Source organism: Podarcis gaigeae (assembly GCF_964106915.1).
Source record: "Podarcis gaigeae genome assembly, chromosome: 1".
Taxonomy (NCBI): Eukaryota; Metazoa; Chordata; class Lepidosauria; order Squamata; family Lacertidae; genus Podarcis; species Podarcis gaigeae.
The window spans coordinates 111,338,461-111,362,612 of NC_139678.1; the positions used below are offsets into that span (position 1 = coordinate 111,338,461).

Sequence of the window (24,152 nt, forward strand, 5' to 3'; positions counted from 1 at the left end):
ACAGGGTTGTTGTGAGGATACAATGAAAAGGGAATACATGCCACCTTGAGATCATTAGGGGAATGGTGGGATATAAATATGATAAATTAAAATCTCAAGGCTAACATGGCATGCCCCTCCCCAAATAATCTAGTTAAGACTTCAAGAGGGGGAGCTTGCATGTGGTAGGAAAGTAAGTAATTCTATGTATAATCAGGAACCATTGACTTAAGAGCCCCAGTATCTTTGTAGAAAGAGCTGTCTAATTTTTTTCTTATTAGCATACCGCCACACGTTAACAATTTCTGGAGCACCCTTTACATAAAAGACACCTGCTGCAAAGGGGGGAAAAATAATGAAAATAACGACAGCACATCCCCTAATTATAAAACAAGAAGTCTTTCTCGTAGGAAGTAATTAATGCTGGTTAATTATCTGATGAGGCTTACTCAGATTTTAGGTGTTCTAAAAGAAAAGAGAAAAACAACAAATCACCTCTAAAGCTAACAAGATCACTGCCTTATTAAAAATGCATTCATTACTGAATTTTAATGGTAACATTTGTCATGTGAAAACTTCCCGTTCTGACTCGTCCTCAAAACTAGAGCTATTAATATGAATAATGCCTATTCAAATTACTTTTAAATATTTAAAACACTCTACTGTTTAAGCCCTTGCCATATTTTATTTCTTTGCAGGGCACAGGTATTGTAGCTGTAAAAGGTGAAAAATCAATGGATGAAGTCAAGTATTAAGAGAGTTCCTGAAGTAACACAGGTAATTCAAAGTTCACAATTCCATTATAATACTAATGGGCATTAGATTTAAAAAGATCAGCTTGTTTCTGAGTTTGGTTAAGAACTGATAAAGCTTTCTGCTACTGTGGAAAGGTAGCAGAAAGGTGGGATACATATGTTTTGCTGGTTCTGCATGGAATATAGCTTTGAGAGATGCTGTGGTGCAGGTGCTTAGCTCAGTAGTAGAACACCTGCTTTGCATGCAGAAAGTACCAGCAATGGGGTTAGGAAGGTGAAAAGTGAGCTTAGTAGTTGCATGAAGGGGAGGCTCTAGGGAGTTGACGTTGGGGAATGGCAGGGGGGTTGATGAGTGACACAGACAGGGACACAGCCCCCTAGGAATATATATTTTCTCTCTTTTATTTTTTTATGATCACCCATGTTCATTAAGCTAACATCTACATTGTACACCTCTTCATTTTGAGTAGAGTGATGTTGTTCTAAATTATCCTTCTTGTGCCTCAGATCTATCAAAGAAAGTAGGTAATTCTTAATTTCTGATGTGTTTGTGCTACTAAGATGTCTAGGATTCCATTTAGAACCAGGGACGCAGCTCCATTAGTAAAGAAACAGTGATTTGAATGCACTATAAACATGCAACACTAGAAGGCACCATGGAGCAGGAAATTTTAAAACACGGTTTTCCATAGGGATTTCTTTTTTTTTTTGTTATAACAATCTAATTTCTGACTTATTTATAGTGTGTTTTCCCCCTGTGTCTAGATCTACCCCAAGTGACCAATTTCACTGGTGCTTATATGTTAATGTTTCAGTTCAGAATTCCACTTCACTTTCACCATTATGTTCTTAAGGTTGTTTTCTGTTTTGTGGTCCAGGGAGTAACATCTGTGGCTGAGTTTTACCATGTGATATTTGTTCTTTTCTTTATCTGCAAAAGTGCTGATTGGAGCTCTGCTGTGTTGAATTAAGCTAATGCATAGATAACTGTCCTAAGAAAGTCTGTAGATATGCGAAACTTGAACTTTATCTGCTAAATCTCTGGTTCCTCACTGGAAAAGTAAAAAATGCCATTTTAGATGAGACCAGTGATTCAAATATAGTTATGCTGAAATTAGTAGCAGATGCTTCAGTAACTAGGCACAAAAAATGACATAAGGGACAGATTTTTGGAACTAACTTTCTGTGGGGGATTCCTCCTCCAATCCTATTCCCTCCCAAACAGATTTGATTGATTCCACCCCCCTTGAAATCTTTTGTGGGTTTTAGTATCATTTACAGTAAGTCCCCCAAAAATAGTAGCATGGATTTGTGGAGGGGCAGGAGTAGAATACAGGAGTAGAATACAGGTGGACTGGCATGAGGGCAGGTGAGAGGAGATCATTCAAGAACAGCAGAAGATTCTCCAGGTGTTAAGAGTATTGTTTGCCTGAATGACTACAGTGAATTGTTATGAGGTTTGGGGATGAGGGAGAAAGCAAGCAGGAATGGTGTGGCTCTTTATTAGAAACCAGTAGTTGTGCAATAGGATAGAATCCCTTAGGGATCTCTACTGATGAAAAAGAGAGTCCAGGCAGCTGGAGGAGGATGACTGCCTTCTCTCTAAATCAGGGAGGGGAAACTGTGGCCCTCTGGCTGTTGTTGGACTTCCATCAGTCCCAGCCAACATGGTTAATGATAGAGATGGTGGAAATTATGGTGCAGAAGCACCCCTGCTCCTGCCATTGCTGCCTGGTTCATGGGCCAAGTGACTGATGTTGCACTATGAAGACAGATCCTTTTTAGAGTTTAAGCACTGCTTCCCTGCATTTCTATTTCAGCATGGGGGAAGGCGGGAAGCAACCTTTGTTGATTCCCATCTGTGGATAGGCACATACATACTGAAATACTAAGGGCTCAGATTTTTGATAATTTTTTTTTGAGATTGTATTGGAAAACAAAGACAGGAGAAAATGGTTAGGTATGTGCGCTGCAAACCACTTGGAATTTCATAGGTCAAAGCCAATGTCTGGAAATGGTGGCCAGAAGGCTACTGGAATCTATTTGAAGTGCAGACCCTGAAGTCAAGGAGAAATGTGCTCCAGAAATCATTCCTATTAAGAGATGGGCGGCCTATTCCCCCCACTCTTCAAATCATTTGCAACTTCCAGCAAGTTATCAAGGGCAGCCTGAAGCATGGCTTATTAACACTAGTCCAGCCTCAAGGCTTCAAAGGAGATGGTATGTAAGTTGCCACAACAAAATCTCAAAGGAAAGAGCCAGAGTCTTCTCATCATACACATGGCAGTGTAAAGTGCTTCTGGCCTCTGCTGATGCCTAAAGCTCCACTAGATTTAGAAGAACCTAAAAGCTCTGATCTTGCACACGGGTACATGAGAGAAAAAGTTCAGTTGAATTCAGCTGCAATTTACTTCTGAGTAACCACATACAGTATTGCATATAAGCACATATATCGTATCGGCAGCAACCATGCAAACAAAACCCTCTTTTGTTTGAATTGACGCCGTGCTCTGGAACGTTAGGGTTTACCATTGTTGTTAGCAAACCACCTATGAAATTCTGTTTACACTTTTACTGCTTGGGAACAGATAAACAGATTGCGATTGATCAAGACCTTTTCTAGAAGAGTGGCTTGAAATTGCCTCCATGAACAAATGCAAAAGGGTCACAAACCTACCTAGTCTGCTGAATTTAATCAAGCATACTTGTCTTCCAATGCCTGGTGTGTTTGTGTGTGTGTGTGTGTGTGTGTGTGTGTGTGTGATTGGGGGCTACTGTCAATGCACATATGTCACTATGCAGACACCACTATGATGGCCTGAAGGTGGCTCAGTTGGTTAGAGCATTGTTCTGATAATAGCAAATTTGTGGGTTTAATCCAGCTGCATTTTCCTGCATTGCAGAGGGTTAGACTAGACGATTCTCTGGGTCCCTTACAACTCTACAGTTCTATGATTCATTCTATGATTCTATAATACCAGAAGCAGCTATGATTCCTTGTATTCTATAACCAAAAAAAGAAGAAAAGAAAAAGGGAAAAAAAGAAGAAAAGGGGGAAAAAAAGAATATGATTGAGGTGCTAACTTTGCACAGTTAGTTAAGGAGCTTGGAGTATTTCTGGCACATTGTTAATTTCCAGTCCAAAGTCTAGCTTTCCCGTATTCTTAGAATTTTCGCACTATGCCAAAATAACTAATAATTAGCACACTAAACCCATTACAAACCTCTTAACACCAGGCAGAGAATACTTATGAATTCTCTGCAACAAAATACAAAACCTACTCATTAGCAATTATATTGAACGGTTTGCTTCCAAGATGCCACAATGCAGGCATAATTAGCCAATTAAGGAACAAAATAAATAATTATCAAATATAAAAGTGAAAGGGAGAGTGTGGGCAATTTCCCTCTGGGAACATAAATACATTTCCAAGAGTCCATGCGACATTGGCAGCCCCTTTCATTGTGTGAAGCATCATGCTGGTTTTTTATTTTTTTAATAATAATAATAATAATACAGATAATTCTGCAGATGCATGAGAATTTTCTCTGCAGCTATGGGTCAGGGATATTTGTGCATGCAAACAGCCAAATGCACCAAGATCGGGCATGTATAATTTATTGGACTGGATCCAGACGAAACATAAACACTGATTTCCATGGATCTACTCTTAAGCACGACTAAATCTGGATCCAATCTATTACTGTTGGTATTCCTTCTTAAACATGTTTCCAATCACATAGCACCGAAGGCAACATACAATCCCTTTTAAAAAAAAATCCAACAGATAAGCCAATGTTTGTATTTTACTCTCCACCCTGGAGACTAGAACTGTGTTCCCATGGCAGTTTATCCCTTTTCCCTAATGTTTCCCTGACTGTAAATTTCCACATTATGTTTGAGCTTTCACATGACATACTGTAAAAACAACTTCTGAAAAACTAATTGAATATAGCTCATGTTTAGTGCTCATTGCGCTGCTATTTGATTCCAGAAAAATAATAATCTATGGATGTAAGGTAAAGGACCCCTGACCATTAGGTCCAGTCGTGACCGACTCTGGGGTTGCGCCGCTCATCTCGCTTTATTGGCCAAGGGAACTGGCATACAGCTTCCAGGTCATGTGCCCAGCAAGACTAAGCCACTTCTGGTGAACCAGAGCAGCGCACGGAAACACTGTTTACCTTCCCGTTGGAGCAGTACCTATTTATCTACTTGCACTTTGACATACTTTCAAACTGCTAGGTTGGCAGGAGCTGGGACCGAGCAACAGGAGCTCACCCCGTCGCGGGGATTCAAACTGCCAACCTTCTGATCAGCAAGTCCTAGGCTCTGTGGTTTAACCCACAGCGCCACCCTTTCCAAATGCCCAGACCTTAATTCTGCCTCCTCCCACCCAGGTGTTGATCTTGGAAAAGTCACCCTGATTTGATAGATGTCATAAACTGAACCTTAACCCAGGATTGACCCTGCCAAGCAATCAGCCAGCAGATGGGTTAGATGATTCAGGATACACACCCAATGCCTACGCCAAAGCCTATTCACATCTGTAATCAACCAAGTTGTGGGTTTGTTAACCCCAAGATGTTTGTCCTGTGTTTCTCACATCTCTCATGCTTGAGCCCCCATTGCTGGTGGGCTCACTGGGCCTGGGACTGCAAATCACAACTGGGAAGGGGGGTAGTTCTATGAAAGAGCACCCACCTTGCATTCTAAGGCACCCAGGGTTTATACCCCTGGCATGCCCAGGTAGGCATGGGAAAGGCTCTGTCTGAAGCCTTAAATAAGAATAATATAATAATAATTTATTATTTATACCCCGCCCATCTGGCTGAGTTGCCCCAGTCACTCTGGGCGGCTCCCAATCGAGTGTTAAAAACAATATAGCATTAAATATTAAAAACTTCCCTAAACTGGGCCGCCTTCAGATGTCTTTGAAAAATAGGATAGCTGCTTATTTCCTTGACATCTGTTGGGAGGGTGTTCCACAGGGCGGGTGCCACTACTGAGAAGGCCCTCTGCTTGGTTCCCTGTAACCTCACTTCTCACAGTGAGGGAACCGCCAGAAGGCCCTCAGAGCTGGATCTCAGTGTCCGAGCTGAATGATGGGAGTGGAGATGCTCCTTCAGTGTAGACAATACAGAGCCATATGCACCAATGGTTCTGCTCAGCCCAAGGCAGCTTCCTATGTTGCATTCTTATAGAGGCAAGGTGACCAAAAAGAAGCTTTACTTTGTACCCTCCCAACATTTATCTGATGAAAATAGGAATGTCCTATTCAATAATAACAATAACAATAATTTTATTTATACCCCACCCATTTGACTGAATTGTCCCAGCCACTCTGGGTAGCTTCCAACATATATAAAAACATAACAAAACATTAAGCATTTTAAAACTTCCCTGTACAGGGCTGCCTTCAGATGTCTTCTAAGGGTTGTGTAGTTACTTATCTCCTTGTCTCGGGGGTTGCATAACTCCATACCTGCCAACATTTCTTCAATGAAAATAGGGATGTCCTGAGGAAAAGTTGGGCTTTCTGAGATCAAATAAAAAATTGGGATGGCTTCTGTAAATCTGGGACTGTCCCTGGAAAATAGGGACACTTGGAGGGTCTGTTGCTTGGGTATGCACCATCAGAACCCATTTAGAGGGTTAGGATGGTTGAAGTGGAAGCCAACCACACAGTGTCTTTTTTTTATTTCATTTTAGTACTAGGCAGACTTAGCAGATGATATTTTGATTTAACTGTGGGTGTAAGAGATTTTCCCCAGGCGCTCTCTCTCTTTCTCAATATATGGTGGTTATAGCTCCCCCCTTTTTTTTTGTTGGAAAACACGCTGCTTTGGGGAACAGGCAGGAAAGCTCTTAAAATGCATGAGGATTATTTCTATGACACATTCTATACAATAGACAGCCTCAAAATATGGTAATGCTCCTAACTTCCAATGTTTTTACAAAAGCCTCACTGTTGTCAAGCGGAAAAACGACAGTTTTTAACAGAACAAGAAAGCGGATTATGTGCAGACTGCCAGCATTCATCTGTGATTTGTGTGAAGGATTTATAATGGCAATCCTCGGATTGCTCGCTCTGGAGAAATGAGGCTGCACATGGGACAGGGGGGTTGAGGGCCGCCGTCTCTCTAATCTAAGTTACAACCGGATTTTTAAAAATGAAGATGGCCTTTGGGTCTTGATCAATCCTGTGGAATAGGATAGTGGGTTTTTTTTTTTTTTAAAAAAAGAGCATTCAAGTTTTAGTTCTGGTGAGAGAACTGGACTAAAATTAACAGGCATCCAACTGGATAATAGAAATTAGTTTTCTTCTCTGGCTCTGCACTCTTTTAGTAAAATGATTAGGAATGGCAGAGAAATTCAATTCAGTTCACATTTAAAGGCACATCTAACCAATCTGCACTTTCAAAAACAATATACAAAGGGGAACACAGCCATCCTTCAAAATCCACACTTCTCTGTCTCTTGCAATGAAGTTATCCAGCCAAGGAACATGTACAGAATGCATCTACTAGGCTAAAGTGTGCATAAAAATGCATATATTTGGAAATTTGCCTTGTAAAAATGTGTGTATCAGGAAAAATCTGCAGTAAAATGTGGATGAATCTCGATAGAGACTTTTTTTTTAATGCAAACTGATGTGGAAATGTGGAGAACTGAATTTATGTTTTGAAAAATGAGATTCTTTGCAGTGTGGGGATCTCAAGTGCTTTTTAGATCTGACCTTGGTAGATCTCTGGGCATTCTCCAAGCTGTTGACAAATATTATGTCAACAGTTTGCTTTTGCTTACCTTTGCACTGCTAAATAGGACAGGGATTTGTTAAGTGTATTGCTGTGGAGGTGATGACTTGGCAGGGAGCATCTCTGATGAGGCAATATTGCTGTGCTCCTGAAATAGTTTAAAGGGCCAATGCTAGAAAACTATAGACACATCTAAGGTTGCAATTATAAGCATACTGTACTTACCACTAAGCAAAAAACCCTCAATGAAATTGATTCTCGAAATGATGTGTTCAGGACTGTGTGGTAAGAAAGCAATATTGCTTTAATCAGTTAACATTCACCTCCAGTAGACATGCCTGTTCAGATGTTGCCGTCCTTGAGAATGTGACCACCAAATGAAAGCTGGACATGTACAAGAGGTTTGAACAGCGTAGTGAAAGCGGCAAATTAGTCATCCCTTAGATATTTTATGATTTTTCTGCAGCCTTTGACCTCTGCTTGAATGAAATAATTTAAATGGAAATGGACCTCTTAGCACAATATAGCGGCCGGCTCTAAATGAAAGGGGGAAGAAACCTTACATTTTTGGTGTTTTCTTTATCTTGCAGTGACATTCGGGGATTGAACAAAAATGTTCAATTCAACTAATCCCTAAGGAAACCTTACGAAAAAGACAATGTTGTGCAAGGCTGCAGAAATATTGGCTTGCATCTAACCAAAGGCGCCTGATAGTTTACCGAAAACTAACACAGGATTGTTAACTTTATTTTTGTATCTGTGTCTTCAACAGTATATTTTTTTAAAAAATATTTAGCAGGGTATAATGTTTATTTACCTGCTAATTTTCCCAATCAAGCAACTTTTAAAGGGAAAGGAGTAGATTGAGCTCCAATCCCATCCCCAAGTCAGCTGGTAATCTGACCCTAACAGAATATTTAGGGTGGAATTCAACAAATGTACCCATACAGAATATTTAGAGAGGAATCGTTCCATCAGCACAAGCATTTTTGCTTGGCAGGCAGAACAGATGTTGTGCCCCCAGTGCCCCATTGTTCTGGGGGTTCTCCTATCCCAAACAGATTTGTGAAGGGCACAGCGGGTGCATGCATAGGGGAAGAGGAGGGGAGAATGCCCCACTGCATTAGTGGGAACTCATTGCACTGGCTCCTGCTATTGAAATGATTTAGCTGCATCTGACCAAATAGGCTGTAAGGTATTGACTTACAATTGCAAGGTTCCCACATGAACAGTATGTGTGCATGCATGAGGGGGCTCTCTACAAGTACCAGTTAAGCCACGTAAGTTTGGGTGGAACTTGCCACTGTGATGTCACCCCTCATGCCCATATATGCATGTCCACTGAATACATTCTGATTGATTAGCGCTAACTCATCATCAGAGGAATCCTATGCAAATTTAGATTGCTATTCAGTGGAATAGGATTGCAAAGGGTGCAAGGTCATTTTATCCCTGAAAAATTGCACGCTTACAAAATCCCTTGCAAAAGAGGAGCCCCCCCCCCGCCTTTGTCAGGATCACAAAAGCCTAGAATATGGGAGGACACATAGACCGCAGAGTTGTAAGACACCTCCTTTAGTGAACACTCACATACTGGCTTGGGATGACATTATGTGCAAATGTACACTTCCCCTACCAACTGCTTCTGAAGGCTCATTTCACACTTAGAAAGTCAGGGCTCTGAAACAATCCCCAGTTTACCTGCCATGAAAATTAAAACAGCTTTACAGTGAGCAGCAGCTATTGAATCTGTGCTGCAAGCAAAACACAGAAGGTCACAATTCTGTTTTGCAGACAGTTCTAAATTGGCATTCAGGAGACCCGTCTTCCTCACATCCACGGCGACATTTAACCCTGTGCAAACAAGGTCTGGAGTCTGACTGAGAACTGCATAGAAGGTGACAGAAAAACGTTTTGACCACAGCTACTGTCTCTCCCCGCCCTCACCCAATATGGAACTGAGTGAAATAATTCTCCCTTAGCTTTCATTACAAAATGTATGTGTTTTGAAAAAGATTGCATCGCTAGTCCTGAGAATTGATGCCTATACGTATATATGTTCCTCTCAAGCGCTGCTTGCAAATCAGTGAACTTCTGGAGGCAGGTTCTCAGGGGAAGGTACCTTCAGGCCTTAGACTGACCTCGTCCAATCAATGTGCCAATTGGAACTTCCAGACCCTCCAAGCTGTCCTGGTTTCTGATTTGATAACGGAATGTCTCAGTTTTCCTTAGGATGTCCCTAATTTAATCGGAGAAATGTTGGAGGGCATGGAGTTATCCAACCCCCGAGCCATCTGCAGGCAGCCCTGTATAGAGAAGTTTTAAAATGTTTAATGTTTTGGTATGTTTTTATGTATGTTTGAAGCTTCCCTGAGTGGCTGGGGCAACCCAGTCAGATGGGTGGGTTATAAATAGTAAAATGATGTTGATGATGGAATACAACATTCCTGTTTTCATCCGAGAAATGTTGAAGCGTATGATCTTCCTCAGCGGTGAGGACTATTAACTATTTCCTATTTCAGTTTAACCTTGCTTGAAGAACAAGGTTGTCCTGAGCTCTGGTGTGCTCCTGTATCCTTGGCTATTCTTTGCTCATACCTCCTGGTTTGTCCCTTGGTCCTGAATACTGCCTTGGCCTGTGACTCTGTCAGCTCAGAATGCTGACAGAAGAAGCAGCTTGGTGGTGGTCATTGTTGCTTATTGGGAAGAGGCAACAGGGAGGCTGGCTGGTGCAAATGTACTAACAGGACTGCTGGGTTGGCTTTGCCTGTGCGCTGGATGCTTGGAGCAAATCTGTATATGAAAAAAGGCACACAGTGCACCTTTCCTGGAAGTTTACCATTTCAGAATACAGTTTTGAAATGGTGAGATAAGTGACACACTTAGTTACAGGCTGCACACCAAACTAAATCACCATTGATCTATTACAATATTTGGTTGGTGGGAGAAAAAGCATGGAATCCTGAGAATAGTTAGATCTACCTGATTTCCTATTTGTCAGAATGCAGCTTTCTGGAGCAAAAGTTTACTAACTCCCCCTGCACTCCACCTTTCTTCTTAAAATGTGCTTTACCTGATCAGTTCACCTATCTTGAAACTTTTTAAAAAAGAATCTGGATAACTTGAAAGTAAGTAGAAAGAGAGATGTCATGCTGAATGTAACTTAAATTGATCGCATTGACCTTTATTTGAGTAGTGTCCCAACATCCTCCTCTTCCATCAGCTTAGGTAAACACCAACATTACTTGCATTTTGGCACTTATCCAGAAAAGACTGGGAAAATCCTTTTAATATCTAATACTAACGGTTTGCTCGTGATTTTAACCTTGCTCAGGGTTATTAGCTCTGTTTCACTTGTATTGCATTTCCAATGTTTGAAATGCTGTTTTATACCACCTAAACATCCAGTGTGAAAGGCAGTACAGAAATGTTTTAATAAATACAAATAACCAATAAATAAAATCCTAGGTTTGTTACTGTTTTGCTCCCTGCTACCCCCACCCAAAAATTCAAAAATACTATATCTGCTTAAAGAAGTAAAAGCTTTTGCAGAAGAGAGTCCTCTTCCCCCCTTTGACCCTCTCTCTAGCTTGCTGCATTTTACAGACTCCCACTTTTCCTCTCTAGCTCACATCACAGCAAACTCTAAAACTCTGCTTCAAAGGCTTTTGCGTGGACAGGCGGTGTCCCCAGATCCCGCGCGGTCCCCCCCATCATGTGGAATAACGACTCAAGACAACGTGCTATGTGATTAAATTGGTCACAACTTTATTAAATTTCAAATGTGGGTAGACCTTGGCTCAGGCATTGGGCGTTCTCCCTTCCCAGTCCCCAGCCGGGGACCTAGGGAGCATCAGGGTTATCCAGTGTGTGTGGGGGGATGGGCCAGCTCTGGAGAACATATGTTCAAGCAGAGATAGCCGCCCCCGTAACGCCGCCGCCGCAGGGGAGAGCAATGACGACCTTTCGGCGTACGGTTAAAGCCTCCCTTCAGAAACCCCTTTAACGGGGAACCCTGGTATCGCCGCCGCAAAGAGGAAGATGGACAAAAGGATTCCGCCCAAGGCCTGATACCACCAAAGTTGTGACGTTTTGCTACGGGAAAGGCGAAACCTGCCAATGCAGGGAAATTCCTTTCCGGCCCTTTAACAGCGACCTTAACGTAGCAGCGCCCGCATACCTGTGAAGAAAAGTTAACCTGCAAAACCTGTGAGGAAAAATTAACCAGCAAAATAAGACATTGACTGAGGGTGGGTAGGGTGGGAGAAGCTCTGGAGCCAAGTGAGAATTCCCAGGTAAGATCCTCTCTCCTTTGTGTGGGCAGGTAATCCCTCCCCTACCTGGCCTGGTCTCCTTGGCAACTCTTCCCCCAGGTGGGATTGGACAACTGACTGAGGTAGGCGGAGACCTCCAGGTATCCCACTTGAGGGAAGGCAAAGCCAAGCCTATGCTGTTGGAGCCGCTCCAGATCTAGGGGCTGCATGCGTCCACGCAAAGGGCGCCCCCCGTTTTAAGCGGGGAGCGGTCATTGTCTTTCTATCTAATTCTGAGTTGAGGGAGGGGCTCCTCCCATTTGCCCTATGCCACAGAGCCACTCTCTTTGTGCCCCTAACAACCCATTTTTAGTGGGTCATTACCAGGGCAGCCTGGCTATTTCAGCAATTGAATTCCTGGATCCAGGAATTAGAAGTGGGGAAGGGGTAATAATTCAGCCTAAGCCCTTTCCTGGGCAATTCCCTGGACACAAGACCCCAGCCTGGTTTGTGCTTTAACATGCTAAATCCAGTGTCTGGCACCCAGGAATTAGAAGGGAGGTCTAGGCCACCCCCACAAACTCATAGCAGTACATTTTTGCTCTAAGCATTTAAATTATGACAAATAAATAGACAGAATCAATTATACTCACAGCTTCACCTTTTTTTGTCCGCCAAGAAAAAAAAGACTGCAATAGATCAATGATGAGTAAGTTTGGCAGCTGACATTTAACTAAGCAGATGGCTCATCTGATAATTTGTTAGACCTTCTTTGACTTGGGCCTTCGTGTGAGACCTTGAGAGACCTCCACAGGCAAGGATCAATCCTTCTCATATAATTACTGTTTCCCACTCCAAGTCCTTGGCATGTTTAGATTTAAATGTATTGTTATAGTTGCAGACATCCAATTTAGGCTCACTGGCCTAAACTTGTAAATAACAGGAGAGCCATGTTATACGTGGCAATGTGAAGCAGTACATGCAAATGTAGCATTTGCAGTTTTCTCTTAATGATGCCAGTCTGTTGATTGGAGCATTTAAACTGAAGATGAGTGGACAGGAGAACACTCATCAGACTCCTGAAGGAATGTCACATACGGCTTCTCCTTACATTATGCTTAACACAGTTCACAAACTGTCTCTACACATGTACAAGTGTTTTTATGAAAGAGTTGGCAATTTTTGATTTGTGCAGCTTAGCTACTGTGTACACTGGCTGTGCGCTCATTGAATATTACATGTGAACAGCTGTACAAGGGTGTATACAGGTACAGACTGTACATTTGTTGAATATCACGTATGAACATGCATGTAGAAAAGGGCAAAGATGTTTTCCCTGCTGACCCAGGGGCCACGTCTGGATCTAATCTAAGTTACAGGAAGGTAGCTTTCAGCTGAACGTTAGGAACAACATGCTGGTGAGAGCACTTTTACAATTCAACCAGGTCCCAGAGGTTAGAGATGGACAGAGGAGCCTATTTCTTTGCTTATGTTTATTTATATGTCCTTTCCATCAATCTGTGTCATGAACTGGCAGGATGATGTGGAGGAGGAAGAGGATCCCTGGGACACACCAGGGCAAACTGGGGATGGGGAAGGAAGTACTCACAGGGTGATGGAGGATGACAAGGGGATGGGGGTCAATGCAGAGGAACCAGAGCAGCAGGACCCATCACCAGAAGGGCCCCAGTCTCCACGAGCACAGTGGACTCTGAGGCATAGGGAGCAGTGGGAGTGGTGCTCTAGGAGGCTGAGGCAGGCAAGGGCCCACAGCCCAGCTTGCTAGCTGGCCAGGTGGGACTCACTAGCTCTAGGAAGAGGTGTGTGATTCCTCAGCTGGAGTAGGCTTGGAGCAAGTAAGGGTCACCTGCCTCGTCAAGCCCAGATGCTGTAGTCAGCATACACAGTACAAAAGGAAGCAGAGCTGGGGTGCTGTGTTTACTTAGTTGCCCATGTTGATGGACCTTGACTTGGATGCTCTATGGGACTGTGCTTTGGATTTGACTCTGCACTGTATGTTGACTGCTAGACTTCAGACTTGGCTACTTGGATTGGCCTTGTACTGCATTTCCTGACCTCCAGACTTTGGATTTTGGACTTTGCTTAAATGGATTGACCCCTGGACTTTGAACTTTGGATTTGGCATAGCGTCTTGCCGCCAGGTAGGCCAGGGGTTTGGGACAATCTTTCTTTTTAAAAAAAACTGCATCGAAATTAGTATTAGTATTACTTTTAATGCATTTCCCCTTTGGGGTAGATTCAACTAATTCGTTGCACTATATCACCTCTCCTTCCCCTGTGCCACCCCAAAATTGGCTCAGGAGTGGGGGGTGGTAGGAGAACCCCCAGAACACCACACGGAGAGGGGAGGGGAGAATGCTTCATCAGCCAAGCTGAAATGCTTATGGTGGTGGAACTTTCATCTTAGAGCAGCATTGAATTCTTCCATCTATATTCCAGTGGAAGAGTAGGAGGCTCTTAGGGGCATGAAAGCTACGCAAGGCTGATTCAGCTCCTACTGGGTGTCTCCCCATCCATCTCGAACCTCTGTTATCATTAGACTCATGTTTATTGCTGTTGGGCAGCATTATAGGACAGAGGTAATAAATAAATATGGCTATGAGTTATAACTGCCAAGTCAGAATGGAATGAAAGCTCATCCAAATGAAAAAGGGATCTGTAGTCAAATAGCCCAATGATTTATGGGCCACAGAACGGGCTTTAGTGTATATCAACATTTGATTCCCAAGGTTTATTTTAGTCAAATGCAGTTTGATGTGACAGCTCTGAAATGAAAAAGGTGTTCAGGCTGGCCAATGGATGATATATAACAAGAAAACATTATGCACTTTCAGGGGGATTTGTCAAATAAAGCATCTCATGAATATATTGCCTGTGTTCCCTTTTAAACTCTCTCATTGTAGAGCATTTAAATAAGGGCAAGCCTTAAAGAGTTTGCACTTTTCTCGTGCTGACACCGCTGGGGAAGAATCCTGTCCTGTTGATGAATTGCCAGCACAATTCGGAACAATGGGGGAAGAATAAAACCAGGGGCCTTAGAAATATCTAACCTCCACTGAGCTAAGCGATCATAGATTTTAGTGATACAAAGACTACAATAGGAGAAGAAAAATCCCTCTCTCTTCTCTTGTGCTTTATATTTCTAGCTTAGGATCAGAAAAAAGGAGGAAGTGAGGGCGAATCTGCCTATAGGAAAAACAAGGTTCAGTTTCTTCTCTTCCATCCTGAATTCTCATCTTATATAGTTTCAGTGCCCATGGCATTGTTTTAGGGGGTAGCTCGAGTCTTTTCTACTGTACCAAAACCCAATAAGTAAAATGTCTCTTGGAAATTTGAGTGGGACAGAAATATAAAATCATTTGTTTGCCTCCACAACCTGGAATTGAGAAATACAATCTTTCAGGTTGTTTTTTGGTGTTTATTTTTTAACCAATCAACAAAATTTTTGTGCATCTCACAAGCTTCTGATCCCTAAAATGGACACGCTTGCTGACAATTCTGCATGCTTATTTTCTTGATAATGCATATCATGTGTGTCTTGACTAACTTGCTTGAGTTTTCTGCTATGCACACGGGAGAGTTTCTTCTTTTCTATTTGTTGTACAGATTGTGTTGTTCTTTGGTTGTTGGTTATAATGTGTGGATGGTATGGACTGGTGACAAGGGGCTTGTAAGTATATGCAAGTGCTTAGGGTTGCTATAATTCAAGAAGTAAGAATCCGGACCCAAATAGTTGTTCAGGTTTTTTGAAAAATCACCCTAAGACATTCTGGACCCAGAAAATTCTATCTCCATACCACAGTTCATAGTAACAGTGGCGTAGCGTGGGGGGTGCCAGGGGTGCCGGCTGCACCGGGCGCAACTTGGGCGGGGGGCGCACTCGCACTAGCAGCTCTCTGCCCCTACTAAAATCCACGGGTTAGGGAGCCCGCGCTCGCTCGGCTTGGCGAGGAGGTCGCAGAAGGGGGAGAGCAAAGCCTTCTGGCGCGGGCAAAAAAAGGAGAGGAAGCCGGGCGGGCTGGCTGGCTGGCTGGCGGGGGTCTGGCTGCGCCTGCTGCTGCCGTTGCCGCTGCTGCCGGGCTTTGACAGCTTGGCGAAGTGGAGGGAGAGGAGCTTTATGGTAATTGCGGCTCTCTCTCCACTGGCCACGCCGAGCAGGGAGTCTGGCGAGGGGGCGGGAAGAGACTTTCCCCCCTTTTTTCCACCTCGCCTGGTCAGAAAGGAGAGCGGAGTCTCCTCAGGGGCGCCCTCAGGCAGGGCAGGGCAAGGCAAGCAGAGCGAGGAGGAGAGAGAGGGGAAGGGGGGGGAGCAGCCAGGAAACGCCGCGGTGTGGAGGGGGAATCAATTAAGGAGAGAAAGCGAAAAGCCTTGGAGAAAGGGGAAAAAGGAAAGAAAAGAGGCAGCTCCGGGAGAGCGCGGGGGAAAGAGAAGCCTCGCTGCTGCTGTTTGGGAGAGTAAATTACTGTACTTGCCTTGCCCCGGGTTAGGGGGCGCAAATTACTTGCCTTGCCCCGGGTTAGGGGGCGCAAATTACTTGCCTTGCCCCGGGTGCTGATAACCCACGCTACGCCGCTGCATAGTAAACCCCCAACAACAAACACCAAGTTTGTATTTGTCCTTTTTGAAAGTCATCCTAAAGTTGTATCTACACATACAAATTAGCATATGCCTATTTTGTGCAAATTTATGTCACTCGTGGGTCAGTGCCCAAATTCTTTTAAGCATCTAGAAACACCCCTGCTTAGTGCAATACCTCATCTATAATTAAAATATCTTATTTTGCTCAGCTTGCACTCTCTTGTGGATTTACATGATGCAATTGTACATTTTTCTCTGCATTTTGTGGAAGGGGGCATCAATTGTGGGACCAAAAAATGAAGCTTTCTTTTTCACAAACCGCCAAGATGTTGGTTAACAATGGAGAAACAAGATGGATCCCTCCCCAAACTTACTTGCCCTCACTTAACTTTCCTTCTCCTCCATGTGCTGGAAATGTAAAGGATTACTGCAGAGGCTCCTACTGCGTTGAAGGATGGGTAAACTTTATATAGGGAGCTGTGCTGACAAGATAAGCAAAACTGACTCCTATGACCGCCTTGACTCAGCAGCACCCCAAACACGATTGTCATGGTGAGTCATTTACAAGCCAAGGACAGTCAGCTGAATTCAAAAAGAAATATAACTTTAAACTACATGCCTTTCCAACACTTGGACATTTAACAGTGTTTTAAAGTTTTGTCTGTTAGTACACAGTATATCTTTGCAAACTTTGAACTGCATAGCAATAAATTAGAAGGAACATTGACAACCACCTTTTATTATTTTTTTCTAAAGGTGAGTTAGGGTGGAACTAAACATGCTCTCATTTCCATTTCTGTTGAAATTCTCTGACGTTGCTACACAGGAGAGCTGATATATATGGGAACTCCTCAAAAGTTGTGCATGTCAAGTTCACAGACCTAAGATAAACTTAGGATTGGAAGGAAATTCTCTCTCCTTGCTATCAGGAAGAATCGTTGGGCAACAGAAGCTGTGGAATCTTCCTTGCTGACTTTTCAAATCAGGAAGAGCATGTTCTGGAGATGGTGTATATCAGGGGCCATGGACCAAATTTGCCCCCCAGGCTCTTTAAAGGCCCTGCATTCTTCTCAGGCCAGACGCCACAAAGGACCTACTCCTTGACTTCTTGCGTGACTTGAATGTAGTGACATCTGTTCCCACCCACTTGCCCCTCATCCCACCCACCACCAGCAGGTGGCCACCATGTGACCCTTGAACTGAAAAAAACCTTGCTCCCCTCCTAGTGTGAAGAGGATAATACTGAGTAACTCTCACTCTGCCTCAGTCACTAACATTTTATGATTTTTCTCTTTATTCCTTTTAACTATGGGGTGTGAACAAGTAATCAAGTGTATTCCCAGTGGAACAAGAAATTGTGTGGGCTACTTCTCAGTTCCTTGCTATCTCCAAAGTGCTGTTGCGATTTTGCTGATATATTTTGAAAGCCATAATAAATATGCATCATAGTGACTGACAGTCAACATACTAGTCTCTCATGTATGATTGCCCTTTAAAAAGACTGTCGGCTCCATCAAGTCTGTGTTACAACCCAGCCTACAAACAGTGATTTGATTGGGAGAGGGGCTAACTAAGTCAGTAGTGCCACCACATTCTGGACCAGGAATCTGAGACTTCTAACTTAAGTCTGGAAGTCAAGGCCCCCAGAGACTTCAGCATCTGAGCCTTCAGATCATCCTTTCCCCAAAAGGTCACATGTGCAAAGTCTTTCCACTGCAGGCAGGGGGCAATAGAGAAACAACATGGTGCCAGGCTTCATTCCAGAAGCTCATCTCTTTAATGATCTCCATTCTCCAGTAAGAGGGCAGAACCTGGGAGGGCAGTCAGGCTGAGGGACTATATTAGATCTCAGCGAGCAACTACCCCTTGTTGGAAGAAGTTGTCTCTACCCTTGAACCTGTCAAGGATTCTGATCTACCAGTCTCTGACTACTCTTGTTTTTCGATCTGTGACTCACAAGCAGATATGTCCTCATTCCCTGTCAGTTCCCCACTCCTGCTATTTGGAGACTCCTGGCTCCATTGCATCCTCACCATGCCACCTGGCAGGGCTTTTTTGGGTAGTATGGGGCCTTTTACAGTCTGGCCCAAGAGAGGTGGTAAAATCAACGGTGGCCCGCTGTGACTTGTTTGCAAAATATCTGGGGGATAAAATTGCTTGCATCCACTGGGACCTTGGCTCTACAGCGGTACCTCTAGTTGCGGACTTAATCCGAAGGTAACCTGGAAGTAAGCTCTTGGAGGCCTTGCCGCTGCCTGGAGGCAAACCCAGAGCTCTCTGAGGCCTCTGCGAATGCCGGGAGCCAAGCCCCGATATCCGCAGTGCCTAGAGTGGCTCCGTGAATGCCAAGCCCCGATATCCGCGGTGCCTAGAGCGGCTCCACGAATGCCGGGAACCACGCCCCGACATCCGGTGTGCCTGCAGGGCTCCATGAATGCCGGGAGCCTAGCTCTGGCATCTGCGGTGCCTGCAGGGCTCCACGGATGTTGGGAGCCAAGCCCCGGCATCCACGGTGCCTGCAGAGGCTCTGTGACTAGGCTCCAGCCGCAGGAGCTCTCTGAGGCCTCCACAAATGCAGGGAGCCAAGCCGATTGTGATTGTGGAAGAGGACCCTGAGCCCTCCAAACAGTGAGTTTGGAAATAAATATTATTATTTTTCATCTAAAATACTGTCTTATTTATTTTATAGTACAGTACATTGATTATTGCCTTCATTTTATGGATCAATGGTCTTGTGAAACAGTAATATTCATGTTAAATTGCTGCTTTAGGGGGTGTTTTTCATCGTCTGGAATGGATCAATCCACTTTCCATTACTTTCAGTGGGAAAGTCCGCTTCAGGTTAAGAACGCTTCAGTTTAAGTACAGACTTCCAGAACCAATTAAGTACTTAACCTGAGGTACCACTGTACTGTTAGAGCAGATGAATCTTGAGAGGTGTCCAGAGCACTGTCTAGTCCTGTTATGCTGGATGAGTTTCAGTTAGTAAGGCTTGAGGATGTGGACAAAGTGCTTGGATTGGTTAGGGCAATCACTTGCACTCTGGACCGTTGCCCATCTTGGCTGATAAAAACTAGCAGGTCGGGGACGGCTGGCTGGGCCAGGGAGGTGATTAATGCCTCCTTGCAAGAGGGGGGGCAGTCCCTGCCTGATTGAAGGAGGCAGTGGTAAGACCACTCCTCAAGAAATTTTCCTTGGACTCAGAAAATCTAAATAACTACCGGCCAGTTATCAATCATGTGAAGGGAATGAGCCTACAATGGAGTCTGCATGAAGCAGATTCATAGGATTGTCACCCGTGCGAGTGAGAACTCTGAAACAGAGCTTTGATGAGAGCTGCTTCTGTTCCCAGGAAATACTGAACCACCTACACTTTTGCTTGACCTGAATTTTTGATTACATTGTATACAGATTAAGCCACCCAGGTCCAAGTTCTTTCTTCATTGTTCTGTGGCTGTGCCTTGTGAAAATTCAGTCTTACCTGCTGAAGCAAAGCTCAGTTAAGCAAAATATTTATTTGGATTTCCTGCGCATCTTATAAGATCCAATTCAGTGGGTAAGATCGGAGTTTCACTAGCCACAACTGCAGAACAACAAGAGATGCTCTCAAACCTGGGGGAATTAATCAGTACACAAAATCCGGGTCAAGCGAAAGTGTGGACGAGCTCTTACACGGTTCTTCACGAGGTCTTAAGTCTGACTCTATTCCACCTCAATGTTTTTGTTGGTTTAAAAGTTTTGTGGGATAGTTATGGGTTGCTTTCCCAGTAGGCATTTAGTATGGAGTTGCAATGCTGTGTTCATTTCCTATTTCAATGACTTCATCCTCAAATTCTCCTGTGTTACCCTCCATCCTTCTGTTTGTTTCAGATTAACTTGTGCTTGGGATGGTAAAGCTGTTCAGAAGGACAGGTAAATTTGCTTGCTTGCAGATAAGTGGGGTGGCTATTACTATAGAATATGCTTCTGTTTGGGGTGGATTTTGCTACCCAGTTGAGCTTTTAAATGGATGTGAGATTTGAGCATATGTTTTTATTTTATCTAATTTTAACTACTCAGTTTAGTGTGATTCTGAATGATATGTGTTTGAGTCCCATGCAAAGGGAAGGGAGTTGTGGGACTATAAAAATTGAAGGGGTGATCCGAACACATGAGGCTTTTTCATATTAGCTTTCAGAGTTAAGTAAATGGTGCGCTGATTAAGAAAAAGCTAAGTACTGTTATGCAGTTGTCAGCCGAGACAATATAAGCTGTTTGAAAGGTCAGGAGGGTGAATTAATGTAATTTAAGTAAATAAATTGGATGAACTTTAGTGTCAGAAAATTAGTCTTTGTACAAATTAATTTGCATGCTAGGTTGAAAGGTTCTGAGCAGTCTTTGCATTCTTTGTGGTAAATCTCCTCCCTGTACAGAGATTGACAGTGAGTGTATGAAAGCAAAGGGACGAAAATTCTCCCTTCTGTATCGTTACTACAATATTCCCCCTGTAAACTTCATGTTCCATCAAATATGTGCTGATTCTGTTTTTTGGTAGAATACAAAAGTTTTCAGAAGACTTTTCAAGTTGGTACATAAGGGAGGACAGGGGTTCCAACTTGAATAAAATATTTGGAAGGGGCCACGTAAGCCCTGCTCCACATAATCAATCTCATGACACGGGACACACATACCATTTGAATGGCAATGCCCATCAACTTTGTAGGGGTGGGGGTCCCCATGAATATTTTATTGGGGGAGTGCAAAATATTTTCTTGGGGGGGAGTCACCCTAGGAGGTGACTCTTGTGAGGGAGGATATGGAAGCATTGTTGCAAAGGAAGGACTATAGCTGCAGTCTATATACACACTCAAGAGTCTTCCACAAGTAGGGAATGTTCAGGTAGCTTTCTCACTGATCTGAGAAATGTAGTGTTCAGATTTAATCCTCCTAACAATACAACCAGACAAAGAATATCATGGGACAAGTTGATGAAGTCTCCGTGGGTGGATCCACACAAAGGCAAAAAACAATGACACTATAAATAAGACAGAAATTAAACTGTTATAACAAAAGGGGGGGGGGGAACACTATGGAAAATTGCATAGAATTTTTTCGCTCTCCAGTGCCATCTGGTGTTGCATGTTTATAACTCATTCAAAATGCTGGTTTTTGACTAATGTAGCTAAGTCCCATATGTATGTCCCTGAGGGGTTAGGTTATAAACAATGGTGAAAAGCGAAGGAATGTTAATTTGAGAAAACAAGAGACTTGTGTAGTGTCTGTGTTTCATATTCACACAGAACTGTACAAATATCATTCCTCATGGCAACCTTCAGTGATAGTAAATATTGTTATGAGTTTTCGGGGGGGAGGGTGTTAGGCTGAATTCTTGGCCCCCTTTCTAATTCTTGGAATAGCCAAGTTAGCTTCCTGGTAAGGTGATAGCCTAGGTAATGAGCCATTACTGGAACAAATGAAGAGGTTCAGCATCAGAGGCAAAATGGGTGGGCCTCCTCCATCAACGGGCTGATAGACAGTCAAAGAGAGGAGGGGGGCTGGAAAGCCATAGCGACAGAGCCATACCTGATTTATGCTTGAATCCAAGGCTATGGGAGAAAATACTGCTTTGGGCTGTTGATTCTGTGAACCCCTCTGTCATAGGCTCAGGTTGCATATAAATAAACCATGTGTTATAAAGACACCACAGTCTCTGCTGTGCCTCATTCCAAAGGGAAATATGAACCCCTGGAATCTTTCACCGCTCGGAGATTGGGGTGGCATGCAGCAATATAATCCATTTAATGAATGGGGAAATTTTGAGCAGAGAGGGCTTGTTCTTCCCATCTTTGTGCTTCTTCAAAATGGGAGCTTCCCACAGGGGCCATGTGTGAGCCTTCATTTCAGACATGTCAAAGCAGCATGAAAACAGGGAGCATGATTCAGTTTTACTTTCTGCCCAGGTGTCTAATTACTCTTTTTATAAGCAGTTCAATAATAAAATCTTCTAAAATGACAAAATTGCTTATCTTAAAATGCCTCAAAATACCACCTGGTGAGTGGCTGATTTAATTATTTTTACAGGAAAGTAGTTACAGGAGATAGCTCAGTCTACTAGAGTGTGGTGCTGATAACACCATGGTTGCAGGTTCGATCCCCGTAAGGGATAGCTGCAGATTTCTGCATTGAATTTCACTGCATGTAATGCTTTGAAAGAAAATGTTATGAAAATGATATATAGATGGTACATGACCCCAGTCAAACTTGCAAAAATATACCATTTGTCTGATAATAAATGTTGGAAATGTAAAGAGAATGAAGGAACATTCTTTCACCTCTGGTGGACCTGTCCTAAAGTGAAGGCCTTCTGGGAAATGATATATAATGAGCTGAAAAAGGTATTCAAGTATACCTTTCTTAAGAAACCAGAGGCATTCCTCTTGGGCATTGTCGATCAGAGGGTGACAAAGAAAGACCGAACTTTTTTTCTGTATGCAACAACGGCAGCAAGGATACTCATTGCTAAATACTGGAAGACCCAAGATTTACCCACACTGGAAGAATGACAGACGCAACTGATAGGCTACATGGAACTGGCTGAGATGACCGGCAGAATCCGAGACCTGGGACAGGAAAGGATGGAAGAAGACTGGAAGAAATTTAAGACTTATTTGCAAAAGTATTGTAATTTGGTTGAATGTTAAGAAGGATGCTAGATCACTATAAAGAATTTGGCACCACTAAATTAGATGGAGTAATGAGGATAAGCTATTTAAGGAGAACTTAAAATTTTTTTTTGAACAACTATTAGATAATATTTAAAGCATTAAGATTTGGTTAATTAAGTTGATAAATTGCTGGAAAAATTTTATTGGAATGGAAGTAGGAGCGGGGGATGTGAGGAAGCCCAAAGAAGTGCTGAAATCATGTTAAGAAATATGTTTCATTGTTTGGCTTTATTCATTGTATTAAAAAATTCTTTATAAATATTATAAATAAAAAAAAAGCTGCAGATTTCTGCATTGCAGGGAGTTGGGCTAGATGATCCTCAAGATTCCTTCTGGTTCTATGATCTATGAATATTTGGGTCCCTCCTGTTGTTGTGGACTACATTTCCCATCACCCTGGGCTACTGGCTAACTTCACTGGGGCTGATGGGAGCTGTAGTCCACAACCTTCCTTTTTCAATGTGCCCTTTATGTAGAAATATTTCCCAGTCTGTTTTTGTGTTAGAGCTGTTGTGTGTCCAGCTGCAGGGTGAGTAGGAAAGGACCAGATATTTCGCATTCACTGGGCAGGATCCAAAGAGCCTTTTATACGTATGAAAGCCACTCCAACTCACACTTGGAGTCTCCTGCTACTGCTGCTGCTTCTCACGGATTAGGTGGTGGAGCATGTGACTTGTATGCAGTGCTTTCCCCCCAAGAAAAATAGGTGCCAGAACTCACCACAAAGCTCTTACAGTAAGTCATCAGCAGTGGCGTAGCGTGGGGGGTGCAGGGGGGCCCGGCTGCACCGGGCGCAATATCTGGGGATTAGGCTTAGGGGGCGCAAATTACTTGCCTTGCCCCGGGTGCTGACAACCCACGCTACACCACTGGTCACCAGGAGATTCTGGGCAGCCCTGAACAGATGCCGGTTTGACGATGGCTGCATTCACCACTCACGCAGGTGCTAAAAATCACAGCAAGCTGGTTTTGGGGGTCGCTCCCTGGTTCTGGTGCAGGTCAAATAAATGCGCCCCACCTCCCTCTTTCTTAGATTCAGGTGGACGACGAGGGCAACTCAGAAGGGTCCTTACACAAAGTTGTGTGTGAGAAAAGGATGGAAG

The 24,152-nt window shown here is 43.3% G+C and overlaps 1 protein-coding gene across 1 annotated transcript in view; it reads left to right on the forward strand.

Annotated features, from left to right (window-relative positions):
* LOC310851781 (uncharacterized protein) overlaps nt 1–24,152 on the forward strand; it is a gene marked incomplete at its 3' end in the record, with an annotated part of 102,670 nt that overhangs the window by 28,600 nt on the left and 49,918 nt on the right. Inside the window, exon 2 of the mRNA XM_083754464.1 lies at nt 678–756. Within this exon, the coding sequence (XP_083610590.1) occupies nt 718–756 (39 nt within the window). The 5' untranslated portion in view covers nt 678–717. The remainder of the gene's footprint in view (nt 1–677; nt 757–24,152) is intronic.